Genomic DNA, 26,486 nt, shown 5'->3' on the forward strand with positions numbered 1-26,486 from the left:
TTTTTTGGACTGATAGAGGACTGTGTGCCTGATAGTCTGACTCTGGAGCGATTAAGAAACTGATGGGGGTAACGTACAAACACACACACATTTGCATAAATCTTTTCCTATTTTCTGCAATGAAGAACGCTTATTAACCGCTGCTCATGTGACGCTTGCTTGACGTGGACAGATATAGCGGGTTAAAATATTATTTTAGGGTTAGAAAAGAATCTTTAAAAGGGTGATAACTTAACACATTTGATACTTTCTGGTTAATTCTTTCAGAGAAGCAAGTTCTCTTTCGTCGTGGAATATTCAGGGTCAATTATTCTAGTTATTAAAAGTTATTAAAAAGCAGAGGAAGTTACAACATCTCCAAAACTCAGCAGTAACCATGTGTTTCTATGTTATTCTCAGGACAGATCTCATGAAGGAGTATTTTTAAAACCCAGCGAATGCGTAAAACCTGATGGGTTTCTCCTTCAGGTATAATTTTCTGTTGTCAGAGTTTGTATCCCATAAATCTAATGGGTAGAGACCTCATTAAAACAGGCTTAGTTCTACTGCAGATGGTCTTCATACAGTTTCTGACACAGTACTTACAGTTTGGTGCAGTTTTTGTCCGCAAGTGTTAACTGACGCTTATGGAAAGTACAAATTCATTGTTTTTCACAGCAGCTGCTGGGAAGAGGTTATATTAGGTTTTTCTTCCCTCTTCTGATTCATGCAGCGTGTTGATGCAGCGTGTTGATTTACACTGTACCTTATATCAGGTCCTGACAAAAAACTATGAAAGATTTGGTTCTGCAGGTTCTTTTTTCTCCCTTTGGAGAAGGAAAGGACACCTGATCAGTTCTGTGTTGCATAGAAATATTAAAACACTTGTTGTTTTCTAAGATATCACCAGCTAAAAACTTTTAAAACTTTTGAGAGTAATTGGTTTTGTTAAACATATTTCCCTTGGTAAAACAAACCTTTAAAATGAGTATGAAAAAATTGGGTTATTTAGAAAGAATCTGATTGGACAGTGGTACCACACAAAAATTAAACTGCTTCCTAAAAGACTCTGCATGAAAAGGCCTTCAGAACCGTGGAGTTATTTTCCACCACAGTACCAAGTTTTTAAGCATGCTTTTTCTTTATTTTAAAACAGATCTGGTTTTTGTTTTGTTTTTGGCTTTTTAGCATAATGTTTATCTGAAGCTTCTTATGAACTGGGATAGGAGCAAATATGATCTGAGGTAAATTAGGAGCTGTGAACTAATAATTTTAAATCTGATTATTGTCCAAGCAGAAATAATATATTTAGCCAATCCTTCAATCTCTGCAGAAAGTTAACACCATTGTTCAATGCAGTAGTATTCAACTTGTGGTTCCTGGACTCCTGAAGCCTGTAAGCCATAGATTTTGGGTCCATGAAATTATAATACTTAATTAAAGGTAGGCTGATTACTTATTAAAATAGATCTAAGCCAATGATGAGTTCCAGTCATTTTGGTGACTTTGAAATGCAATAATACTCAAAATTTCTACTCTGGGGAACACAGATTGGGGTTGAAGAGTTTAGTTTTGGAACCAAGGTTAGGACTTGTATAACGGAATAAAGACAAGTAAAATCCTTTATTTTAGGAAAAGAAAAGAAATAAAGGCTCTCTTAACAGTAAGAGGATGGTCGGCTCAAACTCAAGTCTCCTTGTTTGATTTCTTAGGGTTTAAAGATTAAAGGAATACATAGGAGTACAAAGGTACACAAGGTGATTTCAGATTACTAAGAGATAAAATATTGGAACATTTATCACCATTGGATTATTAAAGAGGGGTTCTAGTGATAAGTTCTCCCCAACTCTCAAAATTTAAATAGCCAAATTAAAGAAAATGATGTTTGTTCTTTTTTGAAACATTATGTGGGGAAAAGTCCAGTTTGGAGACAAGCTTCTTATCTTAATTTATGATTAAGTCAAACACTGCAGTTTTGTTTAGTTTGGGTATAACATGAAAATGTCAACGCTGACTTTTCTAATTTCCCCTCGGGGATCAATAAAGTATCTTTGAATTTGAATTGAATTAAATTAAAAATACTTCTTTGCATTTAACTTGAAATTCTGCAATACAGCTGCGATCAAATTAAGCCAAACAAAAAGAGAACTATAACAATAACTCTCAGGATTGTAGTTATTATTACAGAGTTACAGTACAAAGAATTAGCAAAAGGTTTCAGCATCAGTAAATTTGGATTCATATAAGAGAAAACTGTTGCTGTGCTTCTAAATACTTTGAGATCTCTTTGGACTATGTGCACTCATTTTAAAAAAAAACAATCCTGAAGATTGTCATAACAACATTGATCAATTATAGCATTAAAAGATATGGTTGAGAAAACATATTCTGAAAAGAGATTGTTAAAAATTTCTTTGAATTCTTGAAGCTTCAAATTTGGCCATTTGTCTGTCTTTGATGTTTTGTCTTTGTTTTGTTGGAATGAATGTTTGTTTATATGTTGCATGAAACAATAATCCATGTTTAGAATAATGTTTCTAAATCCCAGATTGATTAAACTTTGACTTTTCAGGAGAGTTAAGAAGCAGCTTGTTTCTGAGGTAGGTGCATGTTAACAGTTTTGCAGTTTAAGTTACACTAATGTGGGATGGGATGAAGAAACTGTGGGTCCGCCCATAGGCTGTCAATCAAAGGTTAGTTCTGCCTGACTCCGCCCACCTACTAGATTGGTTCATGCCTTTGCTGTCATGGTAACGCTCAGCACCTCCCTTCCTGAGTTTTAACACTGTTTAAGAGACAATAGAGTCAAAATGCTTGTAGTGATTGTTGCCTTAAAAACATGTTTTTTTTGTATAATGATTAAGGATGTAGCATGACTTTTAGATTTATGTGTTTTATTATTAAAAGGTTAATGAAATAGTTTAAACTAGTTTGAAGAATTAGTTTTGCATGCAGAATCATTGGTGATTTATTAGATTGAAAGTTTCCCTGGTACCATTAAGCTAGCTGACAATTCAAGATATGCCAAAAGTAAGGAATATATTTTTGATAAAGAATCAGAGTCATGCCTTTATACTTGGTGGGAATTATTTATTAGATTCAATTTGTAGGGTTTCTTCATCCAAATTACATTGGATGTCCATTAATCTAATACTCATCTTTGTACAAGACAAATTAGGATGATATGTGACTAATTTCTAAGTGAAACATTGATGAACTGAATAACTACAGTTTGTGTTTAGTTGTTAATGGAACTGAATTGCAGTTAAAAACATCTGGATTTTCTTTATGTTGCTTTCGTTAAATTCATAGTGACACATAGTTATATCAGAATTCATTTCTTTGGTTCTAGGTTATGTGATCTTGGTTACTAAAACATTTTTGTACAAACTTTTTGCTGGATTGTCGCATGGGTTGGACCCTGCGCCAGAAGAGGGGAATGTCAGAATAAAGTAACATGGGGTTCCAAAAGTTTTAGCACTCATGGGAAAAAGGGTAGCTCATACCTCCAGTGAGGACTTAGTGACAATGCGAGAGAGACGTTGTACTTTGATTATATAAATGGTGCATAGCTCCCTAAGACCACATTCTGAAAACCTGTCTGAAATTATGCTGTTGATTCTTTTGTGAAATTTTATATCTCCACAGATTAGACCATTTTTGAAATTCTTTGTGGGTATTCTGAAACTATGAAATGTTGACCTGTACTCAGACCTTCCACAAACATCATGTCACATTTTTGATATTCAGAATATTTAGCTGATGGTCATTGCTAGTATATCAGGTGAAGTCAGAAGATCAATTATTTGGATTTTGTTGGATGTTTTGATGAAGTTCATGTAGTTAAGCACTTATGTTTGAGAAGGGGACTTTGAATTGAAAATTAGCCAAGTGTTGTGAAGGCCCTGTTCTCACTTATATGAGATTGAGACAAAGGACACAGGCAAATCTCAGTCCTTTTGAAGTGCTGTGTGGCAGGTCTCCTAATTTGGACATGGGGATATTGCCAAGATAATTTTCTTCCACATCTTTGTGTGGAGATAGGATGTTGTTTTACTGTCAAAACCTGTCCACTGTGTTTTCTCAAGTTTCACAGACAGTGAAGGCTGCATTACCAGAAACAGCCACTTCCACCCTCCAGTCCTTTATTCCTGGCGACTGGATTCTGGTCAGAGAATTTAGGAGAAAACACTGGAAGTCCAGGTGCTGGAATGGCCCATATCAGATCCTACTAGACAGCCAGAAAAGCTGCAGGAAAGCTGCAGGAAAGCTCCAGCTCCTCCAGTTTCATCTGGCTTCCAGGACGCAAGTCATCTTCCAACTGGATCATCCACGGCCTGAAAGGTGTGAGGACAGCGGACCACCACAAGATAAAGAACTGTAAGCTGATCACTGGCGAGTGATTGAACAGGTGGTTGAAGAACACTGTTCTTACAAGGGCACAATAATCCCTTGGGCAGTGCAACGTTATTTCAGAATCTACTTAAGGCCATCGCATTGCCTGAAAGTTAGAAGTCATAAGGTCATTTGCCTCACTGCACACACACCACAGTGAGAGACACATAGGAAACATACAGGGAAGACCTCTACACATTTGCACATAACCTTTCTCTGGATGAACTGGTGACGCCTGCAACAGAGAGACAGTCAAATATGCGCCACGATGCTTATTCTCCTTAATTTCTTAAGCAGGTTAGAGTTCCTGTTTCTAAATATATTTCTAGAGGAGCTTCCTACGACCGCCCACCTGTACCAGACTGGTAACAGGGCAGCTTGAAGCCACTCAGGAGAGTCGGCAGGAGTTTTTGTTTTTTAAGTTGTGTTTATAATTTGTTTTCTTTAAAAAAAGAAACTGTTTGCTTTCAGTACCAGAAGAAAGGACATTCCACTTCAAGGTCACGATGCAGTTAAATGGAAGATGGTCTGTTCTGATGCTAATGATTGGTATTTCAAGTATTTTTATAACTCTTGTGTTCATTTGGGAAAAGGTGCAGCAAAGACAATGTAAGGCTAATTTGAGGAATTGTGTTAATAATGCTCATCAGCTGATTTGAAGAGAGATCCATCACTTTTCTGACTACTATGATCATACTGATAATGTCTGGTGGCAACTGATGCATCAAACCGTGAGGAAGATAAGAAAGGACAGTTGCTATGTTTGTTGTTTGATTCCACATGCTATTAATGATCGACCATTTTTGGTACCAGTTCCTATTGATACTGCTTATACTCTAGCTACTTTCTTTCCAGATAACCGGTTGGTGGAGGTCATTTTTCCTTGGGTGAGGAATTATGCTGTACAGACAAGCAGAAATGTTAGTAAATTTTCTAGTGAGACTAATTTAACGTGTGCGTCTACAGGAACTCTTTATAGATTTCGGGGTAATAGAAATCCAATTAAAGATCCAGATATTTGTATTGCTCAGGAGGAAAGCACACCTTATTTCCTTGGAAAGACGGTGGGTTGTAAAACTATTATACCAGTTTCATGTGCCTTGATCCACAGTAATACATCTGGACCTTGTCCTGTCAGGACTGATCCGTATACTATTTCAGAATCTTTGGCTCCAGATCCTTTTGTGTTAACTCTTAATCTTACAGCCTTACCGAATGGAAGTCAATTGTATGGCATGGCAGGTAAATTAACCAGGGTTCTTGTTACTTTTCCTAGTAGAGATGGGTTCTCGTGTCCTAAGAACATGGTTTGGATGTGTGGAAATAGATCATATCTGTATCTGCCTGCTACTTGGTCTGGAGTATGTTATCTAGCTCACTTACTACATACGGTCACAACTTATACTTCAATCAGCCTAAGCTATTAGAACGATGAGTTTGCAAACTAGAATGGCTTTGGATTATCTGTTAGCTGAGAGGGGTGATGGTTTTGAAGAATTTTCCTTTAGTTGTGATTATCTTGTAATCAGAAGAAAGGAATGTGATGGAAATTCTTGCAGTAAGCATTCCACAGTGTATGACCTTTGGTTTACCTCACTCCAGTGAACATCTGTGTTAGAGGAGGAAGCTGTAAAAGCCATTATCAGAAGTTTAATGGTTAAGGGCATTTGTTAGGGTGATGCCTCTTGGAGAGTAGATGGTTGTTCCTAGGTAACCTAGTCACCTCTGAACCCGGGAAGGGTCTGGGGTCGTAAAACACAGACTCTTTGAAGTTGAGATAACACTGTCATGTTCTGGTATAAATACTGTGTGTAAATGTTGATCGGGGCTCTGTTTCACTGACTAACCTCAGTGTCAGGGTCTTCAAACGCTGAATGCCTTTGAATAAAACTTATAAGACAAAGTCCGGATTTTCTCTTGTTATGAGTCAACTTCTACCCACTTTGATAAGAAAATTCCACAACATTAGTTTCCTGCCACACATAGTATTTTGGATAAATGGTAAATGGACTGAACTTATATAGCACTTTTCCAGTCATACAGACCGCTCAAAGCACTTTACACTAGCACCACATTCACCCAATTGCACTCACTAACACTCACACATTCATACACCGATACACAGATCGGTAGGCAACTTGAGGTTAAGTGCCTTGCCCAGGGGCACATCGACATAGGGCAGGAGGAAGCTGGAATCAAACCCACAACCTTCTGATTGCAAGACAACTACTCTTCCTACTGAGCCACAGTTCACCTTCTTCACCATGCTGCCTGAAGCCTTCACAGAACATTTGGATTTAAACTGAGATGAAACTACACACAGAGACTCATACTAGTTACAGGGGTTGGACAATGAAACTGAAACACCTGTCATTTTAGTGTGGGAGGTTTCATGGCTAAATTGGACCAGCCTGGTAGCCAGTCTTCATTGATTGCACATTGCACCAGTAAGAGCAGAGTGTGAAGGTTCAATTAGCAGGGTAAGAGCACAGTTTTGCTAAAAATATTGAAATGCACACAACATTATGGGTGACATACCAGAGTTCAAAAGAGGACCAATTGTTGGTGCACATCTTGCTGGTGCATCTGTGATCAAGACAGCAAGTCTTTATCATGTATCAAGAGCCACGGTATCCAGGGTAATGTCAGCATACCACCAAGAAGGACGAACCACATCCAACAGGATTAACTGTGGACGCAAGAGGAAGCTGTCTGAAAGGGATGTTCAGGTACTAACCCAGATTGTATCCAAAAAACATAAAACCACGGCTACCCAAATCATGGCAGAATTAAATGTGCACCTCAACTCTCCTGTTTCGACCCAGAACTGTCTGTCGGGAGCTCCACAGGGTCAATATACACGGCTGGGCTGCTATAGCCAAACCTTTGGTCACTCATGGCAATGCCAAACGTAGGTTTCAATGGTGCAAGGAGCGCAAATCTTGGGCTGTGGACAATGTGAAACATGTATTGTTCTCTGATGAGTCCACCTTTACTGTTTTCCCCACATCCGAGAGAGTTACGGTGTGGAGAAGCCCCAAAGAAGCGTACCACCCAGACTGTTGCATGCCCAGAGTGAAGCATGGGGGTGGATCAGTGATGGTTTGGGCTACCATATCATGGCATTCCCTTGGCCCGATACTTGTGCTAGATGGTCGCGTCACTGCCAAGGACTACCAAACTATTCTTGAAGACCATGTGCATCCAATGGTTCAAACAATGTATCCTGAAGGCGGTGCTGTGTATCAGGACGACAATGCACCAATACACACAGCAAGACTGGTGAAAGATTGGTTTGATGAACATGAAAGTGAAGTTGAACATCTCCCATGGCCTGCACAGTCACCAGATTTAAATATTATTGAGCCACTTTGGGGTGTTTTGGAGGAGCGAGTCAGGAAACGTTTTCCTCCACCAGTATCACGTAGTGACCTGGCCACTATCCTGCAAGAAGAATGGCTTAAAATCCCTCTGACCACTGTGCAAGACTTGTATATGTCATTCCCAAGATGAATTGACGCTGTATTGGCTGTAAAAGGAGGCCCTACACCATACTAATAGATTATTGTGGTCTAAAACCAGGTGTTTCAGTTTCATTGTCCAACCCCTGTAGGTGATAATGGATTTTATTTATGATGGTGAAAAAGTTTTTCTTAAAAGCACTGTAACGTGCTTCATCTTGGGTTGTCCTGAATTTTCAGGTTATCCTCTCCATGCACCTGAGACGTATTTTGAATACTTCCGCCAAAACAATGTGACTGCTGTGGTTCGCTTGAACAAGAAGTTGTATGAGAGCAGACGGTTTGAGCATGCAGGATTCGAACACCATGATATCTTCTTCATGGATGGCTCGACACCCTCTGACCTGATCATTAGACGCTTCCTGCATGTGTGTGAAAGCACAGAAGGAGCTGTAGCCGTGCACTGTAAAGGTGCAGCTGATTTTGGTCTATTATATTACAGGTCCTTCTCAAAATATTAGCATATTGTGATAAAGTTCATTATTTTCCATAATGTCATGATGAAAATTTAACATTCATATATTTTAGATTCATTGCACACTAACTGAAATATTTCAGGTCTTTTATTGTCTTAATACAGATGATTTTGGCATACAGCTCATGAAAACCCAAAATTCCTATCTCACAAAATTAGCATATCATTAAAAGGGTCTCTAAACGAGCTATGAACCTAATCATCTGAATCAACGAGTTAACTCTAAACACCTGCAAAAGATTCCTGAGGCCTTTAAAACTCCCAGCCTGGTTCATCACTCAAAACCCCAATCATGGGTAAGACTGCCGACCTGACTGCTGTCCAGAAGGCCACTATTGACACCCTCAAGCAAGAGGGTAAGACACAGAAAGAAATTTCTGAACGAATAGGCTGTTCCCAGAGTGCTGTATCAAGGCACCTCAGTGGGAAGTCTGTGGGAAGGAAAAAGTGTGGCAGAAAACGCTGCACAACGAGAAGAGGTGACCGGACCCTGAGGAAGATTGTGGAGAAGGGCCGATTCCAGACCTTGGGGGACCTGCGGAAGCAGTGGACTGAGTCTGGAGTAGAAACATCCAGAGCCACCGTGCACAGGCGTGTGTAGGAAATGGGCTACAGGTGCCGCATTCCCCAGGTCAAGCCACTTTTGAACCAGAAACAGTGGCAGAAGCGCCTGACCCGGGCTACAGAGAAGCAGCACTGGACTGTTGCTCAGTGGTCCAAAGTACTTTTTTCGGATGAAAGCAAATTCTGCGTGTCATTCGGAAATCAAGGTGCCAGAGTCTGGAGGAAGACTGGGGAGAAGGAAATGCCAAAATGCCAGAAGTCCAGTGTCAAGTACCCACAGTCAGTGATGGTCTGGGGTGCCCTGTCAGCTGCTGGTGTTGGTCCACTGTGTTTTATCAAAGGCAGGGTCAATGCAGCTAGCTATCAGGAGATTTTGGAGCACTTCATGCTTCCATCTGCTGAAAGGCTTTATGGAGATGAAGATTTCATTTTTCAGCACGACCTGGCACCTGCTCACAGTGCCAAAACCACTGGTAAATGGTTTACTGACCATGGTATCACTGTGCTCAATTGGCCTGCCAACTCTCCTGACCTGAACCCCATAGAGAATCTGTGGGATATTGTGAAGAGAACGTTGAGAGACTCAAGACCCAACACTCTGGATGAGCTAAAGGCCGCTATCAAAGCATCCTGGGCCTCCATAAGACCTCAGCAGTGCCACAGGCTGATTGCCTCCATGCCATGCCGCATTGAAGCAGTCATTTCTGCAAAAGGATTCCCGACCAAGTATTGAGTGCATAACTGTACATGATTATTTGAAGGTTGACGTTTTTTGTATTAAAAACACTTTTCTTTTATTGGTCAGATGAAATATGCTAATTTTGTGAGATAGGAATTTTGGGTTTTCATGAGCTGTATGCCAAAATCATCCGTATTAAGACAATAAAAGACCTGAAATATTTCAGTTAGTGTGCGATGAATCTAAAATATATGACTGTTAAATTTTCATCATGACATTATGGAAAATAATGAACTTTATCACAATATGCTGATATTTTGAGAAGGACCTGTATTCTTGCACTCTAAAAGTCATGCATATCCTGAATGTATTATTTTCCAATCTTAGCTGGCTTGGGGCGTACAGGCACCCTGATCGCCTGCTATCTGATGAAGCACTTTCGGTTCACCGCAGCTGAGGCTATTGCTTGGATCAGAATCTGCCGACCTGGGTCAATAATCGGTCCCCAGCAGAACTTCTTAGAAGAGTAAGTTTAAGGCTTTGTTATCATTTTGGTGACGCCTGTTCCCGGGATGATTTCTCATAGTTTAGGTCAATATTAACCCAGCCAGTGGTTCTGCTGAGGTGGGATGGAATTCCAGATTGCTTTGATAGCAGCCTTCAGGTCGTCTGCATTGTTGGGTCTGGTTTCTTTCATCTTCCTTTTGACAATACTACATTGATTCTCTGCAACAACTTCTACCTTCTACAGATGACACACGTGGCCCTGTCTTTCAGTGATTAACCTTGTCTCTCTCCTAGATGTAGCTACTGACTGTGCTTCTACTGTGATTAACTGTATGTGCCCTCTTTCATACTCTAGGCTTGGAAACTGGATCAGAGTTCATCTGCTTAGCTGTCTTTCTCTCCTAGAGGAGTTATAACCCTTAATGTTTCGCTTTTTTTCCCTTAGAAAGTGACCCTGGATCAGTGCTTCTGTGCTCTTTTTCTGGCTCAGCTCTGTTTTCTCAAACCCCCAGTCGGTCGTGGCAGATGGCCGCTCACACTGAGCCTGGTTCTGCTGGGGGGTTTCTTCCTGTTAAAAGGGAGTTTTTCCTCTCCACTGTCGCTACATGCATGCTCAGTATGAAGGAATGCTGCAAAGTCAACGCCAGTGACTGTCCACGGTCTTTACATGCTCATCCAGGAGGAGTGAATGTTGCGAGTCACTGACTCCAGGCAATCTGCTGAGTTTCCTTAGATATAAAACTTTTTAACCAATTTGAACAATAAACTGAATCTAGCTGCACTGTTTGATAGTTAGGATTAACTGGAATGTATGTACCTGACTTGAAATCTGTATGATTCGATTGATTTGACTTTGTAAATTGCCTTGAGACAACATGCGATGTGAATTGGTGCTATATAAATAAAACTGAATTTAATTGAACTGAAAAATAAAAAGGCTTTAGCTGGAATAATGAATGAACCTTCAGCAACCTATCAGTAAACTAAGTGAAGCTCTAACACCTATAAGGCCTTCTCAGTCTTTTTCCTGAACCTGTGTGAGAAAGTCTCCTTGTCTTCTTTGATCATCTAGCTAACTGTCTCTCAAAAGATGAGGACCTAGAGGTAAACATGTTTAAAGTAGGTTCTGTTACCTTGAATTGTACTGTCCAGTATCATAAACAACCCCACCTTTATGGCAGAAGAGTTCAGTCTCTTGTTCGTCCAGGGGTCACACACTGGCAGCGTTCTTCATTAACCCACCACTGCCTCTCCAGGCTGGGAAATATTGGCAAAGTGCCTTGAGTTGGCCTTGGGGATCACATCACAAAATGCTAGCCACAGCTTTATCTCACTCTCAGCACAGGTGTTTGTGGCTGAAGACAATGTTTGGCCTTATGCGTCCATCAGCAAAAGGGGTGTTTTTTTAGGTAATGTCTCCCTATATTGGAATGCGAAACATCAGAAGTATTTTCTTTTAGGATGGCAGGGAATAAATAGCAAACAGAAAATCAGCCATTTCCTTAAAACAATAAATGTCTGAACAACGGATCAGTAAGTCCCACAGACAGCATGTTTTTGTTGAAGTGTGGAGCTCTGACAACACACTAACGTGTCTCTAAGCTTGTCAGTGAGAAAAAGCCTCTTTCCGGAAGTCTATATCACGTCAGCAAGAACACTAAATCAGAAGCCAACACATAGCGGACATGTGTTGTAGCAGGATAGATCTAAATAGTTCTAAATCTGTTATCAAATTAGAGACATTATCACACAGACTCCTGGAAAAATCCTCTGAAGTCTTTGTTTGGATATCAATAATAGCACATTGTCATAACAAACAAAAAAAATATGGGATGAGGATTTAAAAACAATCCTTTAGTTAACAATTTGTCAGCTAGCAGAAAAGGTATACTACATGGTCTTAGTCTATAGAGAAAGCAAACTAAGCAGCTGAGACTGTGCATAATCTGTAACTGGAATAATGTTACACCTTTACGGTCCCTCTACGGTACAAGTGAATGTGACGCATAGTTCATAAATAATAACAATACATTTTATTTATAATGCACTTTTCATTCAATTCAATTCAAAAATACTTTATTAATCCCAAAGGGAAATTAAATGTTGTTGTAGCTCATTATGAAGGTTTCTTCAAAGAGCCGTTGTAGATGCTGATGGTTGTGGGCAGGAAGGATCTCCTGTAGCGCTCCGTCTTACAGCAGATCTGAAGAAGCCTCTGACTGAAGACACTCTGTTGTTGTAGGACAATCTCATGAAGAGGATGCTCAGGGTTCTCCATAATGTTCTTCATTTTATGAAGAATCTGTCTTTCCACAATGATCTCCAGAGGTTCCAGAGGAGTCCCTAGAACAGAGCCAGCCTTCTTTATCAGCTTGTTGAGCTTTTTTAAGTCCCTGGCTCTGATGCTGCTTCCCCAGCAGATGATGGCAGAAGAGATCACACTTTCCACAACAGACTTATTGAAGATATGCAGCATCTTGCTGCAAACACCAAAGGACCTAAGCTTCCTCAAGAAGTACAGTGTGCTCTATTCCTTCTTGTAGATGGCTTCACAGTTGCATCTCCACTCTAGTCTGTTGTCCAGGTGAACACCGAGGTATTTATACTCCACCACCTCCACTTCTTCTCCCATGATAGAAATAGATTTTGACTTATTCCTGTTTCTCTTAAAATCTACAATCATCTCCTTTGTTTTAGTCGCGTTCAAAATTAGATGATTGTTTCCACACCATGCCACAAAGCGGTCCACCACCTTCCTGTACTCAGCTTCTTGTCCATCTCTGATCCACCCCACGACTGCAGAATCATCCGAGTATTTCTGCAGATGACAGGAGTCTGTCTTGTACTGGAAGTCTGAGGTGTACACAGTGAAAAGGAATGGTGAGAATACAGTCCCCTGTGGTGCTCCTGTGCTGCTGACTACCTGGTTAGACTCAAAACCCTTCAGTCTCACAAACTGTGGTCTGTTTGTCAGGTAGTCTTTGATCCAGGAGATTGTTGAGGCCTCCACCTGAGTCTTCTGGAGTTTCTGACAAAGCAAATCAGGTTGGATTGTATTAAATGCACTGGAGAAATAAAAGAAAATGATCCTCACACTGCTGCTTGTTTTGTCCAGATGACAGTGGGTTTGTTGAAGCAGGTGTATGATTGCATCTTCAACTCCAACTCCACAGCAATAAGCAAACTGAAGGGGGTCCTGATGGTTTACTGTTTGCTTACTCAGGTGGGCCAACAGGAGTCTCTCTAGGACCTTCATGATGTGGGATGTCAGGGCAACAGGTCTATAATCATTGAGGACTGATGGGTGAGTTTTCTTTGGTACCGGAACAAGACAGGAGGTCTTCCACAACACCAGAACCTTCTTCTGGGCCAGGCTAAGGTTGAAGAGGTGCTGAAGAATCCCACAGAGCTGCTCTGCACAGGCCTTCAGGACTCTAGGGCTGACATGATCTGGACCTGCAGCCTTATTCCGATTCAGTCTCTCCAGTTGCATCTTCACTTGACTTCTTGAGACACACAGGTGGAAGGGGGAAGCAAAGGAAGCATCAGCATCTTCTGATATGGTTGAAGGCAAACATGTAGAAGCAGAAGGGTCTAGGGCTGAAGTGGAAGATAAAAAATGTGAGGTGTTACTGGACAGCTGTGGGTCCTGTGGGTCAAAGGAGGGTGGAATGTCTGTTTGGCTGTGAGCAGGAGAGGAGGATGCGTAGCTTGTTTCTGAACTGAACCTATTGAAGAATGTGTTCAATTCATTGGCTCTGCCCAGACCTTCATCAGTCCGATCATCCCTCTGCCTGAAGCCCGTGATCATCTTCATCCCCTATCCACACATCTCCAATATTGTTTTGCTGGATCTTGCTCTCCAGTTTGTACACCTCCTTGCTGTCTCTTATCTTGACTTTAAGTTGCTTCTGTAAACTCCTCAATAATTCTCTGTCTCCCTCTCTGAAGGTTCTTTTTTTCTTGTTAAGCAGGTCCTTCAGGTCACTGGTGATCCAAGGTTTGCTACTCGGGAAGCATCTCACGGTTCTGGTGGGCATGATGTTATCCACACAGAAGTTTATATAGTCGGTTACACACTCAGTCATGGCATTGATGTCCTCTCCATGTGGGTGGCACAGTGCGTCACAGTCTGTAGCCTCAAAGCAACCTTGCGGAGCTTCTTCAGCTTCCTGTGACCATTTTCTCACAGTCCTCTTTATTACAGGTTGCCTCTGAACAAGGGACTTATATTTCGAGCAGAGAAAAACAAGATTGTGATCTGATTTGCCTAGAGGAGGTCTTGCTGTAGAGATGTATGAGTCCTTGCCATTTGCATAAAACAAATCCAATGTTTTGTTTTCTCTGGTAGAGCAGCTGACAAACTGTTGAAACGTTGGAAATGTAGCAGAGAGTGAAGCATGGTTAAAATCACCAGAAATTGCCACAAAAGCATTGGGGTTTGGTGTCTGTAGCTTAGCAACAACTGAGCTGATGGCATCACATGCAGTGTCGGCAACAGCGGAAGGTGGATCATAAACTGTTGCCAAAATAACACTGGTGAACTCTCTGGGTAAATAATATGGACAAAAACTTACTGCCAACAGTTCAATATCTGGACTGCAGAGATGACACTTCACAGTTACATGTCCTGGATTACACCATCTGTTGTTCACAAGTACTGCCAGTCCACCTCCTTTACATTTGCCGTTCCTCTGTCTGCTCGTATGGTTAAAAAGCCCGGCAGAGAGACGCTGGAGTTGGGGATATGATCCTGCAGCTATGTCTCAGTAAAACACATAATACTGCATGCCCGGTACTCTGGCTGGGTCCTTTGTAGGGCTTGGAGTTCATCCAACTTGTTTCCCAACAATCTCACATTGCCCATCATAATCGAGAGATGGTTTGAACTTCCTCCTTCTCTCTCTTCTCTTAGCTCCTGCTCTGCATCCACGGCATCTCCTTTTCAACTCATCAGGGATTTTGGGGTTGTAGTTGAAGTATTTTTTGAGCTTTTGAGATATTAATCAGCTGCTCCCGGTTGTAAGAAACAACCCCGTTGCTATGGCAATGCATCATAACAAATGTCCAAATATAGAAAGTATTAGGAAAAATCCTCCAAACTGCACAGCATCTGACACCGGAAAGGACAGTTGTCCAAAAAAAAAAATCAACTGTATCCACCACAAGAAGAATAGTTCCCAAAAAAGAATAAATCAGAATCAAAAGTAACAAAGCTACTCCAACCTACTGCCACCTTGAGCGGCGCAAGGAATCTCAGAGTGCTACAATTAAAACAAAAGTAGACACTAGAGTAAAGTTAAAAGCTTTCCTAAACAGGAATGTCTTCAGTCCAACTTTAAAAGAATCTGCACTTCTCTTAGCGCTGGAGGGAAGCTATTCCAGAGCTGGTGTGCAGCAGAGCAAAAGGCTCTGTCCCCATTGGTTCTGAGCCTGGTAGAGGGGACTCAGAGGAGCCGGCCGCTGGACGACCTGTTCGGCTTCATATTGAAGTGGCTTTGTATTAATTTTGATTATGTTAAAAACTAGAATACAATACTATCATTAAAAGATTAGTCTTGACCAAAATGGGAAGTTAAGTTATGTTTAGAATGATTAACATAGCAGTAACTTTATTATGTGTTGTTTAATATGAGTAAATTGGTGTGTGTGCAGGAAACAACACAGCTTGTGGGTACAGGGAGACGTGTATCGCTCCAAACAGAAACTCGCCCAGCAGAGGTTCAATCGGCAGCACCAGCATCGACAGCTGCCCCATCTGCCCAGCTCTGACCCGGTAACACAGGGCAAACAAGAAGCAATGTCACATCTAGTGTCAAGCATGAATGATCTGTCAATCAAAACCACTCTGTGCAAATCCTACAGTTTGGATGAAGTGAGGCGATAAATTTTTTGGCAATTCCACCTGTTTTAAAACAATGTATAAGTATTCTAAAGGTAACACAGTTTTTGCTTTTATGTGTGCAGAGTAACTGTAAAGAAACCAGTCTAACCCAGGGAGACAATCTAAGAGCCCTGAAAGGAAAACGGACACCAGGGTCAGCTTCTTCCTCCTCCAGGTACTGTCTGCTAACACAGCTGCTTGTTTTATGTGTTTATGGTTAGGAAAAAGAGAAATCTGCTTACTTATCAAGCTCAAACATTGAAAACAGGAAAACTGTAATTTAAAGAACATTGAAGTTGTTTTCCTTCTTCCAGTTAAAAAAATGCTATTTGTAGTTTGCTAAACCAAGCCAACAAGTTCCTTACAAGGAGCAAGAACTTTCATGACCCTAATTTTTTACTCTTACTCCTCAAGATAGCAGTGAGGGATAAATCACAGGGAGAAAAGGAAGGTTCCATGATTATCAATGCTCTCATGGGTAAACTAAGTACACATCAGAACTTAGTAGCTTGTTGAACCACCTACAGCAGCCACAACTAGAAGTAGTTATTTTTATCCACTACCGTGTTTGGCACCTGTTATGAGCTGTTTGTGCTGATATGCTTTTTTTGCTAGACATGGTTGTGCATAATGTACAAATCTTTGGTCTCCTTTGTGCTAAGGTTATTGTTCCAGACAGTGTTTCAGACAGAACTTAGCAAATCTAAGCAGTGCTGCCATATTCCTTCAGAGAGAAGTGGCTTTCTCATGGAAACCTCTCCAAATAAGCCATTTTTGTTTAGCTTTTTTAAGTTTTCCTGTCAAACTTTACACCTAAGTGAGGCCAGCCGAGTCTGAGGTGGGGTTCTTGGGGTTTTGGGCAAAATCTCTGAGCATTACACAGGTTGACAGTAAATTTGCTGGAGCATCCACTCTTGAGAAGATGAGCAGCAGTCTTAAATGTTTTCTACTTGTGAATAATCTGTCTTTTGTAGAATGACAGATTTTATATTGTTTAGAAATACCATTATAAGACCTCCCAGATTGACAGGCAATAACAATTGCTTCTCTAAGGTCATTGCTGATGTTTTTCCTGCTTGGCATAGTGATGACGCACAACCAAAATGCTGCAGACCAGCAAACAGCCATTACTCCTGCTTCTAGAGCTGGGCACACCTGTTGATCATCACATGTCAAGTAACCAGCATCAACTGGCTCCTATGCACTAAGAGTCAGGGACTCTCTGTGTTTTACCCATGATTATATTCTGTATGGTTTGTGGTTTCAGAATAACAAAAAAATTCCTTAGTATATGCTTTGTGAAGCCCAATACTGTAAAGACTTCAGCAAAGGAAAAGTGGAGGTTGATATGAATGATTTGACCCGTTGGTGTTTAGAATCTAGGACAACATTAGGAATACAACTAACAATGAAGAGGATGTTAGGGGAAACAAACCAAACTTTGGTACAGCAATAATTTAATAAAATATGACAGACTAGGCGTGGCGCTGTTGGTGTAGGGGTTAGCGTGTGACCAAATATAGAGGCTATAGTCCTCAAAGCGGCTGTCCCGAGTTCAAGTCCCAGACCTGGCGACCTTTGCCAAATGTCTCCCCCTCTCTTTGCCCCTCCTTTCCTGTCTAACTACAATCAAAAATAAACACTTCTAGTGCTGAAAAAATTCAAACAAAAAATAAATAAATGACAGACTAAAACTATATGACTCTGAAGGACCTACAGGTGCTAGATGTTATTTATTGAGATATAAAACCACATTATCTTACAGTAGACCATGAGTAGACTCCAGAGAAGGCAGGAACAGAATGTCATACCAGGGGGTAGAAATAGTTGCATGGCTGGTGGGTAGGTAACATGCCACAGCAGACAGTTCCATTTTATAGCCCAAAAAGTTGTCAAAAAAAGACCCCCGCCCACAAGGATATGAAATGACAGAAGGGTGTTTTTGAGCAGCACTATAAAGAGTTGACCTCAAAATAATGTATACCTGGCAGATTTATATTTGAAATAATTTTCATTCAACCAAATAATTTGATACAAGGTGAGACAGGCATCTCTTTAAAGACAATAAAATGATGTAAAAGGAGTATCAATTTTGAATACCCAATAATTAGTGGACAAATCTGCATTGCATGACATCAATCAGATCCATGTAACTAATGACAAGCTTTTTGCACTGGTATTTTCACCATTTATCTTCTGTGTTGAGTCTTTAAGGCTGGAAGACCTCCTTGCCATCACCCTAATCTTTAGCTCTTTGTTTGCATGCATGCAAACATAAATGCTTGCAACCCTCATGAACATCTGATTACTTTGTGCTTGTCTTTCAGGTTGAACACATCAAAGGCGTCCCACTGTTCCATCGTCCCTCCCCCTAAGTTACCTAAAATCACCCTTTCACTCCCTCCATCTTCTTCTAAGAAGCTTATACGAGGCTCCTCCACCGTCACACAGATCAAGAGGTGGGTGATAACTGTCATGTTGAGAGGAACAGGCACTATTTCTGTTTGTTTTGTCTTTCCATCTCTTACCCTTTGATTTTGTATGCCTCTCCCCTCAGCCCCTTCAGCCTCAGTCTATTTAACACCAGGCCTGCACTGATTTACTGAACTCAACCTGAAGAATAATGTTACAGTTCTGACAGTGAACACATCACAAAACTGGATCCGCAAGAATCTGGGAAGGCCTTAAACATCGTTAGCATAAGGTTTATATGTAATTAAAAGACATCATTGTTTTGTGAGAACGTTCCATTAACAGTTCAGATGATAAGAATTGTTTTCATAAAACGGAGCACTTTCCCTCCATTACCAATGAACAGCTAGTGGTTTTACACTGAACTTTAAAACCTCAATCTACTGTGACACTGACCATGACATCTGGACTGCTGCTATAAAGCCTCTCCATTCCTCCAAGTGCTCACAGAAACTTCAGTGGAGCTCAAAAACAACACAACTGAAACCTCCCAACTTCTCCTGCATCCAATGTAGTGGACCATTTCCACAAGTTGTCTTGTGTGTGCATTGGTGAATGTCACTCTAGTGTAAAAGCGCAAAAATAACAACAAAAAAAACTTTTCTAAATAAGTTTTATTTTTTTATTTTTTTATGTTGGTTGATGTCCTGGGACATTTTAGGCACCCAACAGTTGTGAGTTGGGTTTGTGGACTTTGTTTTAGCATTTGACAATCCAAAGTTTCAAACATGTTAATCTGATACATTCATGTCAAGACAAATGTACAGGTCCTTCTCAAAATATTAGCATATTGTGATAAAGTTCATTATTTTCCATAATGTCATGATGAAAATTTAACATTCATATATTTTAGATTCATTGCACACTAACTGAAATATTTCAGGTCTATTATTGTCTTAATACGGATGATTTTGGCATACAGCTCATGAAAACCCAAAATTCCTATCTCACAAAATTAGCATATCATTAAAAGGGTCTCTAAACGAGCTATGAACCTAATCATCTGAATCAACGAGTTAACTCTAAACACCTGCAAAAGATTCCTGAGGCCTTTAAAACTCCCAGCCTGGTTCATCACTCAAAACCCCAATCATGGGTAAGACTGCCGACCTGACTGCTGTCCAGAAGGCCACTATTGACACCCTCAAGCAAGAGGGTAAGACACAGAAAGAAATTTCTGAACAAATAGGCTGTTCCCAGAGTGCTGTATCAAGGCACCTCAGTGGGAAGTCTGTGGGAAGGAAAAAGTGTGGCAGAAAACGCTGCACAACGAGAAGAGGTGACCGGACCCTGAGGAAGATTGTGGAGAAGGGCCGATTCCAGACCTTGGGGGGCCTGCGGAAGCAGTGGACTGAGTCTGGAGTAGAAACATCCAGAGCCACCGTGCACAGGCGTGTGCAGGAAATGGGCTACAGGTGCCGCATTCCCCAGGTCAAGCCACTTTTGAACCAGAAACAGCGGCAGAAGCGCCTGACCTGGGCTACAGAGAAGCAGCACTGGACTGTTGCTCAGTGGTCCAAAGTACTTTTTTCGGATGAAAGCAAATTCTGCTTTAAAAACACTTTTCTTTTATTGGTCCGATGAAATATGCTAATTTTGTGAGATAGGAATTTTGGGTTTTCATGAGCTGTATGCCAAAATCATCCGTATTAAGACAATAAAAGACCTGAAATATTTCAGTTAGTGTGCAATGAATCTAAAATATATGAATGTTAAATTTTCATCATGACATTATGGAAAATAATGAACTTTATCACAATATGCTAATATTTTGAGAAGGACCTGTAGTTGCATAATGCAAAAACAGCTCAGGAATAATTTGTTAGAAAGTACTTATGAATGTAATGATTTGAGGTTTTTTACAAACTGGGTCCACTGGAAATAGATATTAATTTCTTTTGTTTACCTCATAATTATCACAGTCTGGAGAAAATACTTGACAGTGTCATATCCTCTACTGTACCATCCAATTTAAAGATCTTCTTGGTCACTTTAAAATCCTTAACTGACTAGAGTATAATGTTCAATTCATATGTAATCACCTTCAATGCAACGCCACGCTCAAAAACGAGAATAAAATAACGTTTGAAGAAAAAGAAACAGCCACGACTTTTGATAGCAAAATGCACTTTATTCTTTCAGCCTTATCAGAATCAGAATCAGCTTTACTGCCAAGTTCGTACATACAAACAAGGAATTTGACTCCGGTACGCTTTGCTCTTTTGTTCTGTTTTTGCATTACAGAATATACAAATTTACAATGTACAATATACACATATATAATAAAAAGGTGCATTTGCAACATCTGAATGCTGTTGTTTTGTACTTTATTGAATGTTCATCAGAGAAACAGCCTGGGGGAAGAAACTGTCTCTGTGGCGGCTGGTTTTAGTGAACAGTGCTCTGTAGCGGCGGCCTGAAGGTAAAGCTCTGAACAGTTTATGTACAGGGTGTGTGGGGTCTGCAGAGATTTTAGCAGTTCTTTTCCTGACCCTAGTCCTGTATAAGTCCTGGATGGAGGGAAGGTCAGCCCTGATTATTCTCTCTGCATTCCTGATTATTCGTTGCAGTCTGGACCTGTCCTGTTTTGTGGATGAGCCAAACCACACTGAGATGGATGAAGACAGGACAGACTGAATGATGGCAGTGTAAAAGATAACCAGCAGCTCCTGTGGAAGGTTGAACTTCTTGAGTTGCCTCAGGAAGTACAGTCTCTGTTGGGCCTTCTTTCGAACAGTTATATATATATATATTTAAAAAATAAACATTTTAGTTCAAAGAATACAACTTGAATGAAGTTTAGGTAAAAAAACATTTTCCACACACTATGTAACAGAGATGACACTCCCGATCAAAGGAAAAGCAAGTTTCATTCGATGAAACAAAAAACTGGCACTTTATATCGTAAGAAACATTTTTGGAAATATTATTCTGTCAAAAATAATCTTAGCATCCCAAAAGGTTTGTGAGCTTATCATGAATGAATTTTTGTTTGTTTTTTGCTGTTTTTCTACAGTCTGAAAATATACTTTATTTTCTTGCAATCAAATATCTAATCTTGCTACACAAATGACTTTTTTGCTTCAAAGCTGTAATTATGATGGTGAGTTTGGTCAGAGGTGAACTTTGACCTTTGTAGGTGGTGTTTACAGAATGGATTACTTAAATAGTTTGTTATTTCTCTTTCATTTTCCCAGATGTACAGTTTGATACTGTCATTGTGTTGCAGATCCTTAAATGAAGAATAAACGCTGACATAATGTGAGAACATGTCTGTTGTATTCAGTATAACACTGAAGGTACCTGTGAGACTATGCGGTAGGACAGTTTTTGCTCAGAAGAATTCTCCAGGTCTATTAGCTTTAAAACACGAAAATATTTTTAAAAGTTTTTGTAGTGATCATGCTTGCAAAATGAGCGATCTGAGGGGATTTCACAATTAAATTACAGTATAAGTGTCAGAACAGAAACTAAATATACAGTTGATGTGACCAGTGCTGAACATTGATAAATTATATTTGCAGGTGCACTCAGAGCATCAAATTCCAACTCAATACTTATATGCTAACACTGATGAAACTGTGTTATTCTCCAAAAAGGGTATTTATTTAGTGTTTTATCCTCTCAACTGATAACTGAACATGATTGAATTACATTTAATTCAATACAGTTAACTCAATTAAGCAATTCACAACAAATATCATCTAAATGCAAATCTAGTTAGGTATTGTTCATTCATTATTATTGTTTGTTATTATTAATTAATATATTCATATAGTTCAGTCAAAACTCATTCAGTGTAATTAGTGCTGTCAAAAAGTGTTTTATAACATTCAGTCCAATTCTAATACAAAACAGTCAGACTGAGCTGATCACAAAGTGCAAGTTTTTAAGATGTCTGTGTCAGCAGGTCTTTCTGAATCCTGCCTTCTATCGTTTCCCAGGGCAACAGTGGAGAGAAACAACTTCCTTTCATTAGGAAGAAACATCCAATATAACCAGGCTTAGGATTGCTGCCTCACTTCATATTAAACATTTTTATCAAAAATGTAATTTATATCAGTGTGCTAACCAAAACTGAGTTTCTATGAAGACTGTACAAAATGTTTTTCCTCATGCCAGTTTAAAATAATTTTAACAACTATAGATGCACCAATCAATCAGAGATTGGAATCATAAACAATATGATGTTAATTATTGTAATAAAATAATTAAAATTTATAAAACATTTGAATCTGAACAGCTACGAAGCTGTTGCAGCCTGAGTGTGTGTGGCTGTGACTTCCATCAGAAGAAACCAGAAACTGACTTTGTTAAAATTCAAGCAAGTCAGCAGCTTGTTAAGTTAAATTATTACTTTGTTTTACTTTCTGGCTGAAGAACTGTAGACAAATTTAGACTAGAGATGCATCACGTGGTGCTCCAGTTCCAACAAATCAATGTTTCTTAAAGTTCTTTAGAAGATGCAGAGCAGTGGAGGACCTTCAGAAGATCTCCCTGAAAGAACAGGTTCCAAATCACATTCAGAGTATGTGTTAAACTATGTGGTTGCTTAAAGTGTCGCACTTATGCTCACTTTTATGTTCCTCAAAAGAAGCATTTATCTGAAGTGTTTGTGTTTTACCTGGCCTCCAACAGGGAGGTTGTGCAGCTGGTACACCGTCACCTGGCCACAACTGTCTCCTACCACAACACAGTCTGTAAGTGACGCAAACAGAAGGGACGTGATCTTCAGTCCAGGAGCAGCAGGCTGCACAATCACTGGGTCCAAACTGTAAGATTGAAGTGCATTTTGTTAGGGATTCAGGTTAATTTCCTTCCCTTGTCTTCCCCAGTGTGTTGTTTTCCTTTTCCCTTGTTTGTGTTGTCATGTTTACAGGTTGTGTGAGGTGGAGCCATCAGTGTGCTCTCTATGCTGATGAGAAGCACCTGTTACCTATTAAACATCATCAAGCTCCAGCTTGATGCCTCCAGCAAGTTCTTCAGTTCTTTATCAGTGGTTCAGTGGCCATTAGATTTAAGTAAAATTAAGTCTAGTTTTGTGTCCAGTTTGCAAGATCAACAGATTTTTCAAAGCAAACTAATTCTTCCCCTCCATCTGACTTACAAGCTGGAATTCAGGTCCCAGATCTCAATCTGCCCATCGTTAACAGCACCGAATACTGTGGCCTGCTTTGGAGACCACCTGAGTTCACGCACTGCCCCATGGTTGGAGGTAAAGCTTAACAAAGGACTCAGGCAATCCTGCTTCCAGAGCTGGATGGTGGAGTCAGAAGAGCAACTCAGGAACACATCAGGATGATGAGGACACCATGTGATGCAGTTCACAGGACACTGACGGGGAACAAAATGGAGACAAAAAAGTTAAAAATAATAAGTTCTCCTTATTACTACTCCCCTCTGTTGGGGTCACACCCACCATTTTGGTCAAGTAAACAACTCTATTACGCAGCGGCGGGCGTCGAAGCTGACGTCATCAGCGCTTATAAAAAATTTCATATTTTCCCAGTTTTGGACGGATGAGAAGTGTACCATTTTTGAGATGATCACGAACGCATGACACTCTGGTTCCCCCATTTTTTCTTCAGACCCACGACCCATCCTCAGGCCGGTGAAGAGAAGAAATCGACGTAAAAGTAATTTTGCTTTTTTATATTAGATCAGATAGGTGTGTTTAGAGGTTTAGGCAGGGCGAGGCATAATTAAGGTGAATTAGGATCACCATTAGTTAATCCAAGGTACTAACTTGTTGCAGGCAATATTGATTGAAGTGTTTCATGCCGAACTGTTTTGATTTCGTCCTGCTGATTGCCAATCAGCCAGGAGTTAAATCTGAACTTTGGAAGTTTTTCATTTGAAACAGACTGCAGTCCGGACCTCGTGGCCTGGCCACTCCATTGTTCATTCATCATTTTATTACCCTTGAAGTTTTTCCACCGAACTCCCGCCTTAGAGTTTACAATCCTTTGTTTGAGATTTGGGTCTATCAGCTGTTAGTGGCTAAGGGGCCAGCTGCTAGATGGTTTGATCTCCATCTACCCTCAACACATATTCTTAATTTTGGTTATTAGTGTACCACTTTTTGTAGAATAGTGCATGCTTAGTTAGGTGGAAGATGCTGACCGGAATAGTCGTTTGTAAGAGGGACTATAGGTTTAATACATTTTCACATAGATAAAGAGACAGCGTTTGTTTTATTTTGTGTGACTGATTATCTGTCAAGATAAGGTTAGTGTTCCAACGGTTGATAACAGTGACATTTGGTGTGGTTTTGGTTAATAATTATCGATTATTAATGATAATTAACTAATTGTAATTATTAAATGCTGTGAGCCCAATAATCACACCACCAGAGTGCATCTCTGATCTTTATTCGTAAGAAATAATTTTTGGTTACAATTCATTTCTTCTAAGTTAGGATTTTTAATTATAATTTTTGATAAATATTTCTAATCAGTAATCATAAATCTAACACCTCCAACCTGAAGAGGCTAAGCAACTCTTTTCTGGTCGAGAACCATGGCCTTGGACTTGGAAGAGCTGATCCTTATCTATGCTGCTTCACACTTGGCTGCGACCCACCCCACTGCATGCTGCAGGTCTTGGGCTAGAGGGGGCCAGCAGGACCACGTCAATGCGAAAAGGAGAGACAAAATCCACAAAATCCCAAAGCAGACCCCCTCTGGCCCTTGGCTGTGCTTAGAAATCCTGCCCATGAAAGTTGTGGACAGGACCGGTGACAAAGGGCAGCCATGCTGGAGTCCAACATGCACCGTGAACAGGCCCGACTCAATGCCTTTAATGTAAACCGAACTCCTGCACCACTTGTACAGAGACTGAGTGGCCCCTAAAGAAGGGCCCCGGACTCTGTACACCCGGAGCGTCCCCTACAGGGCACCAAGAGGGACACGGCTGAATGCTTTCTCCAGGTCAACAAAACACGGTGCGGAGAACATGGTCTACTCGGACTCCATGTCTCCAACATCCCCCAGAATCTGGTCAAAGCTCTCCCGGAGGTGGGAGTTGAATACATCCCTGGCCGAGGGCTCCGCCAGATGTTCCGAGCAGACCCTCACTATGCGCTTGGGCCTGCCAAGTCTGTCCGCCTTTCTCCAGCAGATCCAACTCACCACCAGGTGGTGATCAGTGGACAGCTCATCCTCCGAGTGTCCAAAACATGCGGCCGAAGGTCTGATGATAAGACAACAAAGTCGATAATTGACCTCCTGCCTAGGGTGTCCTGGTGCCAAGTGCACTGATGGACACCCTTATGTTTGAACATGGTGTTCATTATGGACAACCCGTGACAAGCACAGAAGTCCAATAACAAAGCACCACATGATCGGGAGGCCATTCCTCCCAATCACGCCTCTCCAAGTGTCACTGTCATTTCCCACGTGGGCGTTGAAGACGCCCAGCAGAATAATGGAGTCCGAGGGAGGGGCACTATCCAGCACCCCCGACAGGGCCGGGTACTATGCACTACCACTTGGCCCGTAGGCCAAAACGACAGTCAGAGACCTGTCTCCAACCCGAAGGCGCAGGGATGCAACCCTCTTATCCACTGGGGTAAACTCCAACACGAGACGGATGAGCTGGGGGGCAACTAGCAAACCCACCCCAACCCGCCGCCTCTCCCCGTGGGCCACTCCAGAGTAGAAGAGAGTCCAGCCCCTCTCTCGAGGAGATGGGTTCCAGAGCCCACGCTGTGCGTGGAGGCGAGCCCGACTATTTCTAGTCGATATCTCTCGACCTCCCACAAAAGCTCAGGCTCCTTCCCCCCCAAGCAAGGTGACATTCCACATCCCTAGAGCCAGCCTAAGCATCCGAGGAGTGGGCCGCTGAGGTCTCCACCTTCGTCCGCTGCCCATTCCTCTTTGCACCGGTCCCTCATGGTTCCCCCTGCAGGTGGTGGGTCCAATGGGGGATGGCCTCGCGTCTCTCATTCGGGCTTGGCCCGGCCGGGTCCCGCAAAGAGCAGCCCGGCCACCAGGCGCTCTCCAGCGAGTC

The 26,486-nt window shown here is 41.1% G+C and overlaps 2 protein-coding genes across 6 annotated transcripts in view; one reads left to right on the forward strand and one right to left on the reverse strand.

Moving 5' to 3' along the window:
* LOC124870410 (dual specificity protein phosphatase CDC14AB-like) overlaps positions 1 to 19,265 on the forward strand; it is a 36,403-nt gene extending 17,138 nt beyond the window's left edge. The window contains exons 9-14 of the mRNA XM_047369074.1: positions 8,076 to 8,306; positions 10,001 to 10,139; positions 15,776 to 15,995; positions 16,088 to 16,179; positions 18,332 to 18,463; positions 18,562 to 19,265. Of these exons, the coding sequence (XP_047225030.1) occupies positions 8,076 to 8,306; positions 10,001 to 10,139; positions 15,776 to 15,995; positions 16,088 to 16,179; positions 18,332 to 18,463; positions 18,562 to 18,610 (863 nt within the window). The 3' untranslated portion in view covers positions 18,611 to 19,265. The remainder of the gene's footprint in view (positions 1 to 8,075; positions 8,307 to 10,000; positions 10,140 to 15,775; positions 15,996 to 16,087; positions 16,180 to 18,331; positions 18,464 to 18,561) is intronic.
* Positions 19,266 to 22,283: 3,018 nt separating this feature from the next.
* dnai4 (dynein axonemal intermediate chain 4) overlaps positions 22,284 to 26,486 on the reverse strand; it is a 67,233-nt gene continuing 63,030 nt past the window's right edge. For 4 of the 5 annotated variants that reach the window (XM_047367295.1, XM_047367296.1, XM_047367294.1 and 1 more), the window contains 3 exons: positions 23,584 to 23,810; positions 23,101 to 23,248; positions 22,284 to 22,973 (listed from right to left, as the gene is read on the reverse strand). In XM_047367295.1, coding sequence (XP_047223251.1) covers positions 22,923 to 22,973; positions 23,101 to 23,248; positions 23,584 to 23,810 — 426 coding nt within the window. In that variant the 3' untranslated portion in view covers positions 22,284 to 22,922. The remainder of the gene's footprint in view (positions 22,974 to 23,100; positions 23,249 to 23,583; positions 23,811 to 26,486) is intronic. The other variant, XM_047367297.1, reaches the window with a different exon arrangement.

The sequence above is a fragment of the Girardinichthys multiradiatus genome, chromosome 6, assembly GCF_021462225.1.
Source record: "Girardinichthys multiradiatus isolate DD_20200921_A chromosome 6, DD_fGirMul_XY1, whole genome shotgun sequence".
Taxonomy (NCBI): Eukaryota; Metazoa; Chordata; class Actinopteri; order Cyprinodontiformes; family Goodeidae; genus Girardinichthys; species Girardinichthys multiradiatus.